The sequence below is a fragment of the Pelophylax lessonae genome, assembly GCF_965119305.1.
Source record: "Pelophylax lessonae genome assembly, chromosome: 4".
NCBI lineage: Eukaryota > Metazoa > Chordata > Amphibia > Anura > Ranidae > Pelophylax > Pelophylax lessonae.
This window is the reverse complement of record NC_138771.1, coordinates 14,333,955-14,348,815: the sequence shown is the minus strand read 5'-3', so window position 1 is coordinate 14,348,815 and position 14,861 is coordinate 14,333,955. Positions and strand designations below refer to the sequence as shown.

The window sequence follows — 14,861 nt, the reverse complement described above, 5'->3', positions numbered from 1 at the left end:
ACCTCAATTTTTTAGTTTTTTTCCTTTTTTTTATTTTTTTTTTTTATTATTTAGCTATGTTTTTTTAATGACCAGTTCTCTTTAACCACTTAAGCCCCGGAGGATTTGGCTGCTAAACGACCAGGGGGGTATTTTGCGATTCGGCACTGCGTGACTTTAACAGACAATTGCGCGGTCGTGCGACGCTGTACCTAAACGAATTTCACGTCCTTTTTTCCCCACAAACAGAGCTTTCTTTTGGTGGTATTTGATCACCTGTGCGATTTTTTGATCATGCGCTATAAACAAAAAAAGAGCGTAAATTTTGCAAATATAACAATATTTTTCACTATTTTTTTTATATGAAATTCCCCAAAAAAAAAAATTTAAAAATCAAAATTTTTTAACATTTTCGGCCAATTTGTTTTGGGCTACATATGTTTGGTAAAAAAAAAAAAAAAAAAAAAAACGCAAAAAGCGTATTTTGATTGGTTTGCACAAAAGTTATCGAGTTTACTAACAAAGGGAAAGATTTTTGTCATTTTTGGTGTTTTTTTTTTTTTAACGAGTAATGGCGGCGATCTGCGATTTTTTTTTGCGGGACTGCGACATTGCGGCGCACAGATCGGACCCTTGACTGACATTTTTGACACTTTTGGGGTTACCAGTGACATTACTGCAGTAATCAGTGCTATACATATGCACTGTTACTGTAAAAATGACACTGGCAGGGAAGGGGTTAACTGTATTGGAGAGGGAGGGGTTAAGTGTGTCCTAGGGGCGTGTTTCTAACTGTAGTGGGACATGTCTACTATTGTAAAAACAGAGATCAACGGTCCTACATAGTACAACCGTCTGATCTCCATTTTTACACAGGGGAGAATGACAGGCGGCGTGTTTACATAAGCCGCCCGCCTTTCTCCCTCTCTACCGACGATTGCAGTGTGACCGGCGGACATCGGGTCCGCCGGTCACACGCGCGGACTCCTCAGTGAACGAGCCGGGGGGCTCGCGCTCGCCCGCTATTGGCTCACAAGCCGGTCACAGGCTAGTGACGTATATATACGTCACTCTGCCTGGCCGGGGCTGACCGCCGCAGTATATTTACTTGCGGCGGTCGGCAAGTGGTTAATATGAATTTAAAGTGATTGTAAAGTATCCTAAAAAAAACACAACACACAAACAAACATGTTATACTTGCCTCCTCTGTGCAGTTGGTTTTGCACAGAGCAGTCTGGATCCTCCTCTTCTTGGGGTCCCTCTTCGCTGCTCTTGGCCCCTCCCTCCTGTCGAGTGCCCCTACAGCAAGCAGCTTGATATGGGCCACTCTGAGTCTCTCTGCAGCTCTGTGTCCATTCTGATATGGAGCCGTGGTTTGGCCTGCCCCCTCTCTATCCTGATTGGCTAACTGACTGACAGCTGTGGGAGCAAATGGTGCCGCTGCTGTGTCTCAGCCAATCAGGAGGGAGAGTCCCAGACGGCCGAGGGACTCGTGGACACCACTGGATAGAGAGGGGGGGGGGGGCTGCTACACACAAACCTTCTGCCTTTGCAATCCCTTTAAATGAATATGAATTTATTGCCAGCCATTATTGGCGCCTTTAGCGCAAGAAAAATGTATCCCCTAAATTCTATGCAGGTCTTTACACTGGTCCATTGCGCTTCCGTTGTGGTGGTAAAAATCTTGCTTGCTGCATTTTTGGTCACTTAAAAAAAAATGCAATTCCCTGTTGAAATGCATTGAAAACGCAGCAATCAATAACGCACCTGTGTAAGGTCTATGTGTTTTTTGAGTCACATGACCAATGAAAAAAACACACCATAAGCACAGTAAAAACGAGTGTGTTTTCGGCGACATTATCGTCACCTTTTTCTCGGTCAGCAAAGTGCTTAACACCATTTTAACCAGATATGTTAACCACTTTAAGACCGGAAGATTTGGCTGCTTAACGACCAGGCCCTATTCTGCGATTCGGCACTGCGTTCGTTTAATGGACAATTGCGCGGCCGTGTGACGATGTACCAAAATAAAATTGATGTCCTTTTTTTCCCCACAAACAGAGCTTTCTTTTTGGTGGTATTTGATCACCTGTGTGATTTTTATTTTTTTGCGATATAAACAAAAAGCGACAATTTTGAAAAAAAACAAACAATATTTTTCACATTCTGCTATATAACATTCCCAAAAAAATTAAAAATCAAAATATGACATTTTAGGCCAATTTGTTTCCTGCTACATATATAAAAAAAAAAAAAAAAAATCACAATAAGGGTATTTTGATTGGTTTGCGCAAAAGGTCTCGCGTCTAACTACGGGAAAGATTTGTCATTTTTATTGTTTTTTTTTTTTTTTTTACTAGTAATGACGGCGATTTGCGATTTTTAGCGGGACTGCGACATTGCGGCGGACAGATCGGACCCCTAACTGACATTTTTGACACTTCTGGGGGTACCAGTGACATTACTAAAGTAATCAGTGTTAAAAATATGCACTGTCACTGTAATAATGCCATTGGCAGGGAAGGGGTTAACACTGTGGGTGATCAAGGGGTTAAATGTGACCCTAGGGGAGTGATTCTAACTGTGGGGGGGGTTGGGCTTGTGAGATGATCATAGAGACATGTAATCCTATATAGAAGGATTGCATGGTCTCTGATCATCTGAGGGAGAAGGATGGACGGCTGTGTTTACATCAGCCGTCCGTCCTTCTCTCTCAGTGGGGAGCGATCGAGGGTGTCAGGCGGCTCCGATTGCACTGGCTCCTCGGATGACAAGCGGGGGCGGGAGCGCGTGCTCGCCCCCTAGAGTCTCCTGAGCGAGCGACGTACTACTGCGTCGGTTTGCCCAGGAACGGCTGCCTGCCGCAGTAAATCTGCGAAATTTCGATGCATCTCGAAACATTTCACTCAGAAAACCCGCCCTGTACCCGGAATAAAAAGCGGCTCTCTCACCAGAGGTTCTATTGTGCTCAGATCTTTTATTCTGTTTCCGCTCAGGTTGAGATGTGTGAGGTTTGGACATTTTTCTGCCAGAACTTCCAGTCCACCCGAGATGTTATTATCACTCAACTCCAGCTGCAACCAAAAGAAAATCATCATTAGCCAACAAGAAGCCACTGAATCATAATTAAAGCAAAAATTACATTTGTTTCTTGATGCAGTAGATTATTGTCTCTTAGTAGATACAGTTGTACTGGAATACTATGATGTTGTTATACATGTAAACTTAATGATACATTTTTCTCTTTCTGTAATAGTCCACCCGGGACTGGCTATGGTCTTTGAAAAAGCCCATCCAAGGGCGAAACGCGTCAGTCCTGTCCCAGGGCACATGTGAGATTTACCGGGACTATTGTCTTGAATGTACCATGGAAAATGTTTTTCTCTTCTAAATGTCTATTCATTTTATACTGATTAATTGTAAACTCAATAAATGATGTTTTTTCTAAATGTGAAGTGATTGTGTCATGCTCCCCCATCAGGAGTCTTCCTCAACACATCCACAATTTTTTATTCCCAGATACCAGTACCCCTTACAGGTAAAGGATCAGAATTCTGGGTTCTTTTTATCTGTCTATTAGGATTGGAGGCCTCCTGTATGATTAAATCACACCCATTAAGACTAGCTTTTTCTTCGATACATTTGTTTAGCACTCCATGTCTAACAAGGTATCAGAGATGCACAATTAATCGTATAAAAAAAAAAAAAAATTGCAATCTCGATTTACCCCCCCTCACGATCTTAAGGTGGAGTTCCGCCCCCTCCCTCCCCCAAAATTAAAAGTCAGCAGTTACACATACTGTAGCTGCTGACTTTTAATATTAGGACACTTACCTGTCCTGGAGTGCAGCAATGTCGCCACCGCAGCTGATGTTTCCATTGGCTGTCAGGTGCTGCCGCCGCCATTGCCCATAAGGGAACCCGGCAGTGAAGCCTTGCAGCTTCACGGCCGGGTCCCTACTGTGCATGCGCGAAGCCTTTCTATCATCTGGAACCAGTCTGCCCATTCTCCTCTGACATCAAAAAGGCATTTTCCTCCACACAACTGCCGCTCTCTGGATATTTTCTCTTTTTCCCACCATTCTCTGTAATCCCGAGAGATAGTTGTGCGTGAAAATCCCAGAAATACTCAGAGCAGCCCGTCGTCTGCCACCAACAACCATGCCACAATCAAAGTCAATTAAATCCCCTTTCTTCCCTATTCTGATGCTGTTTGAACTTTAGCAAGTCGTCTTTACATCTAGATGCCTAAATGCATTGAGTTGCTGCCATGTGATTGGCATATTAGCAATTGGTGTTACTAGGCAATTGAACAGTTGTACCTAATAAAGTGACCGGTGAGTGAATATTTTTTGTTAGAGGTTGTAAACCAGAAAAAAAACAATTTTCTTTTTTGCAACCTGAAAGAGAAACACATAATGAGCTAGTATGCATCGCATACTAGCTCATTATGAAATACTTACCTTAGAACGAGCCCCCGCCGCGCCGCCCGCTTACCTGTACGACGGGCGACATGTCCAGTCGCCCGTCTTCCGGGATTGCGGCATCCGGCCATCTGATTGGCTGGAGCCGCGGTGACGTCACTCCCGCGCACGTGCGCGGGAGCCGACAGTCATGGCACGAGCGGCCATTCCTTCATAGCGCATGCGCCAGTGATGTCACTGGCTACATTTAAGGTAAATATCTCCTAAACGGTACATGTTTAGGAGATATTTACAGTACCTATAGGTAAGCCTTATCATAGGATCACCTATAGGTACAAGTTACAGAGGAGGGTTTACTTCCTCTTTAAAGCAGAGGCCATAAAAATCAAAATGGTGGGTGTTGCAATTTTTTATGTGTCACACAGTATTCGCACAGCGTTTTTTTTTTTATTTATTTTTTTGTTTGGGAAAAATGTAAAAATTGCATCCATCGGCAAGTATTACTAAGTTGCATGCACTAGAAAAACAGTTCTGATAAGAAAGAACAGCTAGTCATAGAGGCTGGTACACACAGGCCGATTATATTGGCCGTTATCGGCTGATTCAACATAAACCGGCCGACATTTGGCCCGTGTGTGCAGCAGCCTGTCTGACCAGCTTCTGTCTTCTGTGCTGGCAGCACTGCCCCTATCAGAGCACAACAGCTCAGCAGGGATATCGCCGCACTAACATTGCTTGTGTTAGTATGGCGATCTGTAGGTTAGGCTGTGTACCCCACATTGCACTCCTTGGCCAGCCATGGGCGGTTCAAATCCTGCAGAACTGGCTGAAATTCGAACCATGTGTGAGCAGGCTGAATTTACCAATTTTAAATCGATCACCCCCCCCCCCCCCAACCAAAAGACCCCAAATCCCTCCTCTGCCCTTAACCACTTTACCGCTATGTACCGGAGTACTACTGCGGCAAAGTGGCTCTTGTAGGTCTGACGACGTAGACCTACGTCGCCAGACTCCTCCCCCTGTAGGCGGTGCTCGCGCGCCGCCGGAGGCGCGCTCCCGCTGTTTCCATTCACAGCGGGAGTCGGGCCAGGGGAGGAGCAGCGGCGATCGCCGGGGAATCCAGTTTGGAGATCCACCCGCCTGTGTAGACAGAGCGGGCGGATCTCCTCAGTGACAGGGAGTGACAGATCGGAGTGTTCAGCATAGCTGGACATCCGATCTGTCCCTGTCTCACACAGTCACCTCCCGCCCCACACGTCAGTAAGCACCAGGCATACATTAACCCCTCCCTCTCCAATAAAATTAACCCCTTCACTGCCAGTGTCATTTTTACAGTAACAGTGCATATTTATAGCACTGATTACTGCAGTAATGTCACTGGTACCCCCCAAAAGTGTCAAAAATGTCAGTTAGGGGTCCGATCTGTCCGCCGCAATGTCGCAGTCCCGCAAAAAAAAAAATAAAAAAAAAAAAATCGCAGATCGCCGCCATTACTCGTTAAAAAAAAAAAACACCAAAAATGACAAAAAATCATTCCCTTTGTTAGTAAACGTTAGTAAAAGGAAATCTACCCAATTAAAGGTCCCTGCCAACACAGAATAGAGGGCAAAACCAATAAGACTGAACTGGGATTTGAGAAGGGATTCTATCTGCTTCTTGGTTGAATCCTGAAAGGTAAGCACACCTTCTACCAGGCCAGTGGTCTTCCTGTTAAGATGGGTCATAGGAAAATTAACAGTTGGAAGAGATCACCGTTTAACCACTTGCCGACTGCCTAACGCCGATCTACGTCGGCAGTCAGCCCCTCACAGGCAAAGTGACGTAGGGCTACGTCACTAGCTTGTGAGGGTCTAGGGAGCGAGCGCGCGCCCCCGGAGGCGCGCTCCCACGTGGTCACGGACCACCCCGCGCGTGTGACCAGCGGACCCGATGTCCGCCGGTCACTCGGCGATCGGCGGGGGAGAGGGAGAATGTCAGGCAGCTTGAGTAAACAAGCCACCTGTCATTCTCCTCGCTGTAAAGACACTGATCCCACGGATCTAGTATGTAGATCCGTTGATCAGTGTCCTTACAGCTCAAGCCACAGCCAATCACAGTAGAAAGCACACCCCTAGGGATACACACAGCCCCTCCCTCCCAAATAAAGTTAACCCCTTCACTACCAGTGTATTTTTACAGTAACAGTGCATATATATAGCACTGATTACTGTAGAAATGTCACTGGTAACCCCAAAAGTGTCACAAATGTCAGTCAAGGGTCCGATCTGTCCGCCCCAATGTCGCAGTACCGCAAAAAAAAAAAAAAAAAAAAAAAAAAAAAAAAAAATCGCAGATTGCCGCCATTACGCGTTAAAAAAAACAACAAAAATGACAAAAATCTTTCCCTTTGTTAGTAAACGCGATAACTTTTGCGCAAACCAATCAAAATACGCTTTTTGCGATTTTTTTTTACCAAACATAGGTAGCATAAAACAAATTGGCCGAAAATGTTAAAAAATTTTGGTTTTTACATTTTTTTTGGGGGGAATTTCATATAAAAAAAATGTGAAAAATATTGCTATTTTTGCAAAATTGACGCTCTTTTTTTGTTTATAGCGCGTGATCAAAAAAAAAAAAAAAAAAAAAAAAAAAAAAAAAAAAATCGCACAGGTGATCAAATACCACCAAAAGAAAGCTCTGTTTGTGGGAAAAAAAAAGGACGCCAAATTTGTTTAGGTACAGCGTCGCACGACCGCGCAATTGTCCGTTAAAGTCACGCAGTGCCGAATCGCAAAATACCCCCTGGTCGGAATGGGGGTAAAATCTTCCGGGGCTTAAGTGGTTAACAAATTCTCTCAAAGGGGAACAGCCTTGACACTCTCAGGTGGGGCCCAAGATCTTCGGGATGCTTCTAATCTGCACAGTGCAGGTGTAGTGGTTGGGTCTTTATGACTGTAGGAGCCCCAATAAAAAAAAAAAAAACAAAGGCCAGGGACAGCAGACTGATCCTCCAAATGCAAGGTGGATCACACTGCATCAATAAGGTCTAAAAAAAAAAAAAACCCTGTGAGCCCCTGAAGAAGCCATCCGGCGAAACATGTCGGGCGCTGCTCTAGTGGACGCAACTTGGGAGTGTCCACTCCGAGTAGCTATAGTCCTTTTACTACTGTATGGTCATGTATACATTATTGTGTCTATGTGATGTATTCTATCCATTATGTGTATTTTTTGATGTTGATTGTTTAGTTTTTGTACTGTCCAAATTATTCATCTAGCATATTTTTATGCGGATGATTTTTATATTCTAACGAATAAAATTCCTATATTTTTAACTCTTTTGTGATTACTTTATATTTATTGGTACCGTTAAAGTCCCACTTTTGGTTTTCAGAAGCCCTCATGTATCCCGCCTAGGCGGGTACTCTGCAATTTCAGAGTTATACTCTATACAAGTAACTTAGGGATGTTGGTACCATTGTGTCAATTTTGCTAATATATCTATACTATCTTTTGACACACCTTAAAATACTTTATCCCTGTGAGACTTGTGTGACTGCAGGTTCCAGTTCCACCCAATGATACGCCCCCAGAACCAGTAGGGAAGAATGAGCTGAGGTCACTTGTAGAAGTGAAACTGCCCCCCCCCCCCCCCCCCCCCGTGTGTTGAGAATCAGGCAGCTGTAAGTGACCAGGTCATTGTAGATGGGCAGAAAGGACCAGAGTTCCACATGGTGATTTGCAAGCAGAATCAGCAGAAGGATAGCGCTTCCTCTGCCCTGAAAGTCGGGAAAGAAAGCACTGAGTGTGCGTGACCAGTCACCAAGGTGGTGGCATCAGTGCCAAGTCCCTCGTTAACCCTTACTGCAGTGAACCCAGCAGTGGTGCAAAATTGAAAAGGCGCCCAGTCCCACCAGAGTTCGAGTATGGCATGCTAAAGTCAGGCTGAAGAAAGGCAGCTATGTAGAGACCAGCTCAAGCAGTCATGTCTTGAAGAATCTTAATGTCCATGGAAGCCCAAAAAAAAAAAAAAAGGCTAGCAAAAAACTGCATGGATTTCTCAGCAGTGTTGAAGAAAAGACTTCCATCCTCCTAGGATTCTAAATAATTTATGACAGGTGGAAGAGCAGTTATATGGGGTTGGCTTACAATTTTTCTATAGAGCCAGTATAACCCGACTGTATCTGAATTCTTGCATCCGTCAATGGACGAGAAAAATATGTTCTAGTCAGGTAACTAAGCTCTACATCTAAAGGAAGAATATGTGAAACTGAGTCTTTGCTGCCACCTACCTGTAGCTGTAATCAACCACAGCCATCAGTTTTGAAACTGTCCATAAGAAAAGGTACAAGGTGCATACACTTACACTATATTACACTTTAATTGCATCCCTGTATGTTTTCTAATGTTGGGTGCACTACTTAAAAGGGAAAAAGTACAGCCAAAGCTCGTTTGGCTGTACTTCTCTTATGGATCACAGGAGTGCAGAGTTCATTTTGAACTCCTGTGACCCATTTTCAGCACACAGCGGGCTGAAGTCCGCTGTCTGCTTACGTCACAGAGCCGGTCCAGGCTCGGGCAAAATCGCAATCACACAGTCTGGATCCGCCCACATGCCTGGACCAGCGAGCCCCTGAAAGCCTGAGCCGGCCGCTCCCGCCCACCTCTCGGTTCGCAGTGTAGAGGTACCGGGGGACAGATGCTGCATCCACCCAAGTATAAATGTGCAATATTCCTGATTCGCATACTTCTCTTTTAAATGTACTGTGAGGTTTTCTTTGCTTTTTGCTATAAGTATGAAAATAGTATCAGCTACAGTGAGGGAAAAAAAGTATTTGATCCCCTGCTGATTTTGTACGTTTGCCCACTGACAAAGAAATGATCAGTCTATCATTTAAGTGTCGGTTCACACTATGGCGATCTGACTTCGGGGGCGACCTGTGAAGTCGCATGCACCGCGACTTCGGCGCGACTTGCACGGACTTCACATAATGGAAGTCAATGCAAGTCGCTCCGATGTCTCCCCGAAGTAGTACAGGAACTATTTTCTTAGTCGGAGCGACTTGAGTCGCTCCTATTAGAACGGTTCCCGTAGTACAGAATGGACCGAGACTTGTCAGGCTGACCAGTTGCTTGACAAGTCGCGGTAGTGAGAACCGGGACTTAATGGTCAGTTTATTTTAACAGTGAGAGACAAAACAACAAAAATATCAAGGAAAACGCATTTTTAAAAAAGTTGTAAATTTATTTGCATTTTAATGAGTGAAATAAATATTTGATCCCCTATGAGCAACATTTCTGGCTCCCGGGTGTCTTCTATACAGGTAACAAGCTGAGATTATGAGCACTCTTAAAGGGAGTGCCCCTAATCTCAACTTGTTTCCTGTATAACAGACACCTGTCCACAGAAGCAATCAATCAGATTCCAATCTCTCCACCATTCCCAAGACCAAAGAGCTGTCCAAGGATGTCGGGGACAAGATTGCAGACCTACACAGGGCTGGAATGGGCTACAAGACCATCGCCAAGCAGCTTGGTGAGAGTGTGACAACAGTTGGTGCGATTATTCACAAATGGAAGAAACACAAAATAACTGTCAATCTCCCTCGGTCTGGGGCTCAATGGAAGATCTCACCTCATGGAGTTTCAATGATCATGAGAACGGTGAGGAATTGGCCCAAAACTACACGGGAGAATCTTGTCAATGATTTCAAGGCAGCTGGGACCATAGTCACCAAGAAAACAATTGGTAACACACTACGCCGTGAAGGACTGAAATCCCGCAGAGCCCCGCAAGGTCCGCCTGCTCAAGAAAGCACATGTACAGCCCATCTGAAGTTTGTTAATGAACATCTGAATGATTCAGAGGAGAATTCGGTGAAAGTGTTGTGGACAGAGGAGACCAAAATTTGGAGGAGGAGGAATGCTGACTATGACCCCAGGAACACCATCCCCACCATCAATCATGGAGGTGGAAACATTATGCTTTGGGGGTGTTTTTCTGCTAAGGGGACAGGACAACTTCACCGTATCAAAGGGACGAAGGACGGGGCCATGTACTGTCAAATCTTGGGTGAGAACCTTCTTCACTCAACCAGGGCATTGAAGATGGGTATTTCAGCATGACAATGACCCAAAACACACAACCAGGGCAACGAAGGAGTGGCTCAAAAAGATGCACATTAAGGTCGAGTGGCCTAGCCAGTCTCCAGACCCTAATCCCATAGAAAATATGTGGAGGGAACTGAAGGTTCGAGTTCCCAAACGTCAGCCTTAAAACCTTCATGACTTGGAGAGGATCTGCAAGGAGAAGTGGGACAAAATCCTTCTTGAGATGTGTGCAAACCTGGTAGCCAACTACAAGAAATGTCTGACCTCTGTAAATGCCAACAAGGGTTTTGACACCAAGTACTAAGTCATATTTTGTGAAGGGGTCAAATCCTTATTTCACTCATTAAAATGCAAATCAATTTATAACTTTTTATAAATGCGTTTTTCTGGATATTTGTGTTTGTATTCTGTCTCTCACTGTTAAAATAAACCGACCATTAAAATTATAGGACTGATCATTTCTTTGTCAGTGGGCAAACATACAAAATCAGCAGGGGATCAAATACTTTTTTCCCCTCACTGTATTCTGTGTATGGTTTGAGACCAGCAACATATGGGATGAATCCCATGGAATAACTTGAAAGAAAATCTGTTAGGGATTACAGATAATTTCCTCTTCTCCAGGGGAAAAGAAATCCTTTACAGTACAAGGGCCACATGAAAAGGTTGGTAAAGAAATCTAACAAAACTTTAGAAAGTCCCAAACTGAGAAAAAAAAATAGGCAAATCTCTCCCCAGTGATTGCGGATAAGAGTTCTCCCCACCCCCCAATGTACTGACAGCCTCAGGATGACAACTCATGAAAACATCAGGAACATCAGCAGTCGTCCGATTACCTTTCTCAATTTGTTTAGCTTTGGTAAATTTGCAACAGAGCTGAGACAGACGTTGATTGTGCTTAGAAATTCCAGTCCTTCAAATTCATCCGTCAGTCCCTCGATTTTTCCTTCTTTGGACCGGCAGTTATCCAGGACAAGCTCTTTTACCTGGAAGTAAACAAAGATGTAACCAATTAGGAACATGCGGGGGTTGGCTGAATCTAATACCTAGAACACACGATCAGAAAATCGGATGAAAAAGACCACGGCCGAAAATTGCGCACACTCGAGGAATGGCAGCAAACTACTGTACTTGCAAATCTCCATAGGCGACGCTTTCAACGGTTACCTGTTTAGAATTACGGAGCAGGGTCTTGTACTAGAATTATTGCTCTCACTCCAAGGATCCTTCACATGTGGTGCAAACATCATTTACATATGCGGGCGCGACTTATGTATGCATTCGCTTCTCTGCGCGTGAGCATGGAGGGACGAGTCGCTTTACATTTTTTTATCTTCATTCGTTTCATTTTTACACTGTCCCTTCATTTCTTTTTGATCACTTTTTTTACTGTCACAAGGAATGTAAACATCCTATATGACAGTATTAGACAGTGACAGGTACTCTTTATGGAGAGATCTGGGGTCTAAAAGACCCCAAATCCCTCCTCTGCACTTAAAAGTATTCAAAACGCCAAGTTTGGCTGTTTTGAACGCTGTCTTGTCAGCCAGGACAGTAGGACAGGAGAGCCAGTCGAGCCACGGAGGGCGGCGGGAGGGAGGGCTTCCCCTTCTTGTAATGACAACCGAGCGGCTGCTGAGTCGCATCGGTTGTTATTACAAGAAAGCCGACCGTCGGCTCTAAACGGTACTGGGGTGATGCTTTTAGCTGCAGGCATTACCCCGGTACAACCCCCTGAAGCCAAGGCCGCATATTTTCGTTACATTGGCCCTAAGGGGTTAAATTATATACATATTATAGATTGTTATTATTATTATAATATAGGATTTATATAGCGCCGACAGTTTACACAGCGCTTTACAACTTGAGGGTAGACAGTACAAATACAATACACTTTAATACAGTAGGAATCAGAGGGCCCTGCTCGTTAGAGCTTAAAGTCTAAGAGTATATTATATATATATATATATATATATATATATATATATATATATATATATATATATATATATATATGTGTATGTTTGGGAGTTCTAAGTATTCGAACAAAAAATACTGATGGTTACATGTAAACAAAAAGTGCCAGAAAAGGCCTGGACTGGAAGTGGTTACATAACTTCTGAAGTTGTGTTCTGTTGTACAAGAATTTCACAAGTTTAGCAACTTCTTCATTTTCAATATGAGACCAGCATGTAAAAAAAAAAAAAAAAATTAAATAAAAACGATCATTTATCGGATATTCAACGTGTATATGAGGCTTAAGGGGTTGTAAAGCCTCAAGGCTTTTCACCTTCATGCATAGATTGGTTTGGTTGCAGAACCCCCCCCCCCCCCCCCCCCCGTTATTCTTGCCTGAACTTTCCAGCAATGAGCACGAGCCCAGCCACTGTCTCGGGCCCTTATTGGATAAAATGTTGGCAGCAGGAGCCATTGGCTCCCGCCTGCTGTCAAACAAATCTAGTGACACAAGAGCAGGGGGCGGGGCCGAATCCTGCTGTCTGTGTCAATGGATGAAGCAGCAGTGCCCCCATGGAAAGCCACTCTCCGTGGGGGCACCCAATGAAAAGGAGGAGCCAGAGGTGCCGCCAGGGCACCCCAGAAGAGGAGGATCAAGGTTGCTCTGTGCAAAACCCTTTCACAGCGCACGGAAGTATAACATGTTTGTTATTAAAAAAAAAAAAAAACCTTTCCACTCATTTATTTAAGATACAATAAATCAAATGCACATCCCCATTTCATTGAAAAATGCCAACTTTTTTTTCCCCTTCTACTAAATACCTTTATTTAGGTATCTTCTGGAGCACTTCCGGCTCTCTCCGCCTAGGTGATTACATCATTAGGCACTTCTCATGAACACCTGTGATATCGGCGTCATGTATCCCAGCAGTCCATGGGAGTCGCCTAATGTCGAAATCTCGCGCTATTTCCCGACCGGAAACAACGTGAATGGGAGGAGTTGCTATGGCAACATGTCACGAGGAAGGAGCCTCGCGAGGTGGCATTACCACGCAGTCGCGAGATCGGGCGGTGCATGCTGGGTAGCCAGCTGCACCTTATCCCCGGAAAGAGATCGAGGAGGGCTTCAGATGCCCACAGTGGACATGGACCCTGCCAGCTTTTGTGATCAAGGTATTTGGAAGGACTACACTATATATATATATATATATATATATATATACACACACTATAGTAATTAGTAATGTTATAGATAAAGTGACCAAAATGTAATAATATTTAATACATTAGCCTGGAAATGAAAAACAAACAACGAAAGCCACCACCACATCCAATTGTTAACCACTTAAGCCCCGGAAGATTTTACCCCCTTCCTGACCAGGGGGTTTTTTGCGATTTTTTACTGCGTGACTTTAACGGACAATTGCGCGGTCGTGCGACGCTGTACCTAAACGAATTTCACGTCCTTTTTTTCCCACAAACAGAGCTTTCTTTTGGTGGTATTTGATCACCTGTGCGATTTTTTGATCACGCGCTATAAACAAAAAAAAGAGCGTAATTTTTGCAAAATAACAATATTTTTCACTTTTTTTTATATGAAATTCCCCCCCCCAAAAAAAAATGTAAAAATCAAAATTTTTTAACATTTTCAGCCAATTTGTTTTACGCTACCTATGTTTGGTAAAAAAAAAAAAAATCGCAAAAAGCGTATTTTGATTGGTTTGCGCAAAAGTTATCGCGTTTACTAACAAAGGGAAAGATTTTTGTCATTTTTGGTGTTTTTTTTTTTTTTAACGAGTAATGGCGGCGATCTGCGATTTTTTTTGCGGTACTGCGACGGACAGATCGGACCCTTGACTGACATTGACACTTTTGGGGTTACCAGTGACATTACTGCAGTAATCAGTGCTATATATATATGCACTGTTACTGCAAAAATGACACTGGCAGGGAAGGGGTTAACTTTATTGGACAGGGAGGGGTTAAGTGTGTCCTAGGGGCGTGCTTCTAACTGTAGTGGGACATTCCTATTGGTGTAAAAAAAAAAGATCAACGGTTCTACATAGTAGAACCGTCTGATCTTCATTTTTACACAGGGAGAACTGACAGGCGGCTTGTTTACATAAGCCGCTCTGTCTTTCTCCCGCTGTACCGGTGATCATAGTGTGACCGGCGGACATCGGGTCCGCCAGTCACACTCCCGCACTCCTCCGTGAACGAGCCGAGGCGGGCGCGCCCGCCCGCTATTGGCTCTAGAAGGAGTGACAGGCGAGCGACGTAGACCTACGTCACTCTGCCTGGCCGGGGCTGACTGCCGCAGTAAATCTACTGTGCGCAGTCGGCAAGCGGTTAAGCTGCAATATATTACATTTTTGGTTTTAATGCCGCTTTAACGCACACAGGTGCTACATGCTG

The 14,861-nt window shown here is 44.1% G+C and overlaps 1 protein-coding gene across 2 annotated transcripts in view; it reads right to left on the bottom strand.

Annotated features, from left to right (window-relative positions):
• The window catches only part of ANP32A (acidic nuclear phosphoprotein 32 family member A), a 43,064-nt gene that overhangs the window by 15,487 nt on the left and 12,716 nt on the right, over positions 1–14,861 (bottom strand). For both annotated transcript variants that reach the window (XM_082253040.1, XM_082253039.1), the window contains exons 2-3: positions 11,327–11,476; positions 2,931–3,053 (exon numbers count right to left, since the gene is read on the bottom strand). In XM_082253040.1, the coding sequence (XP_082109166.1) occupies positions 2,931–3,053; positions 11,327–11,476 (273 nt within the window). The remainder of the gene's footprint in view (positions 1–2,930; positions 3,054–11,326; positions 11,477–14,861) is intronic.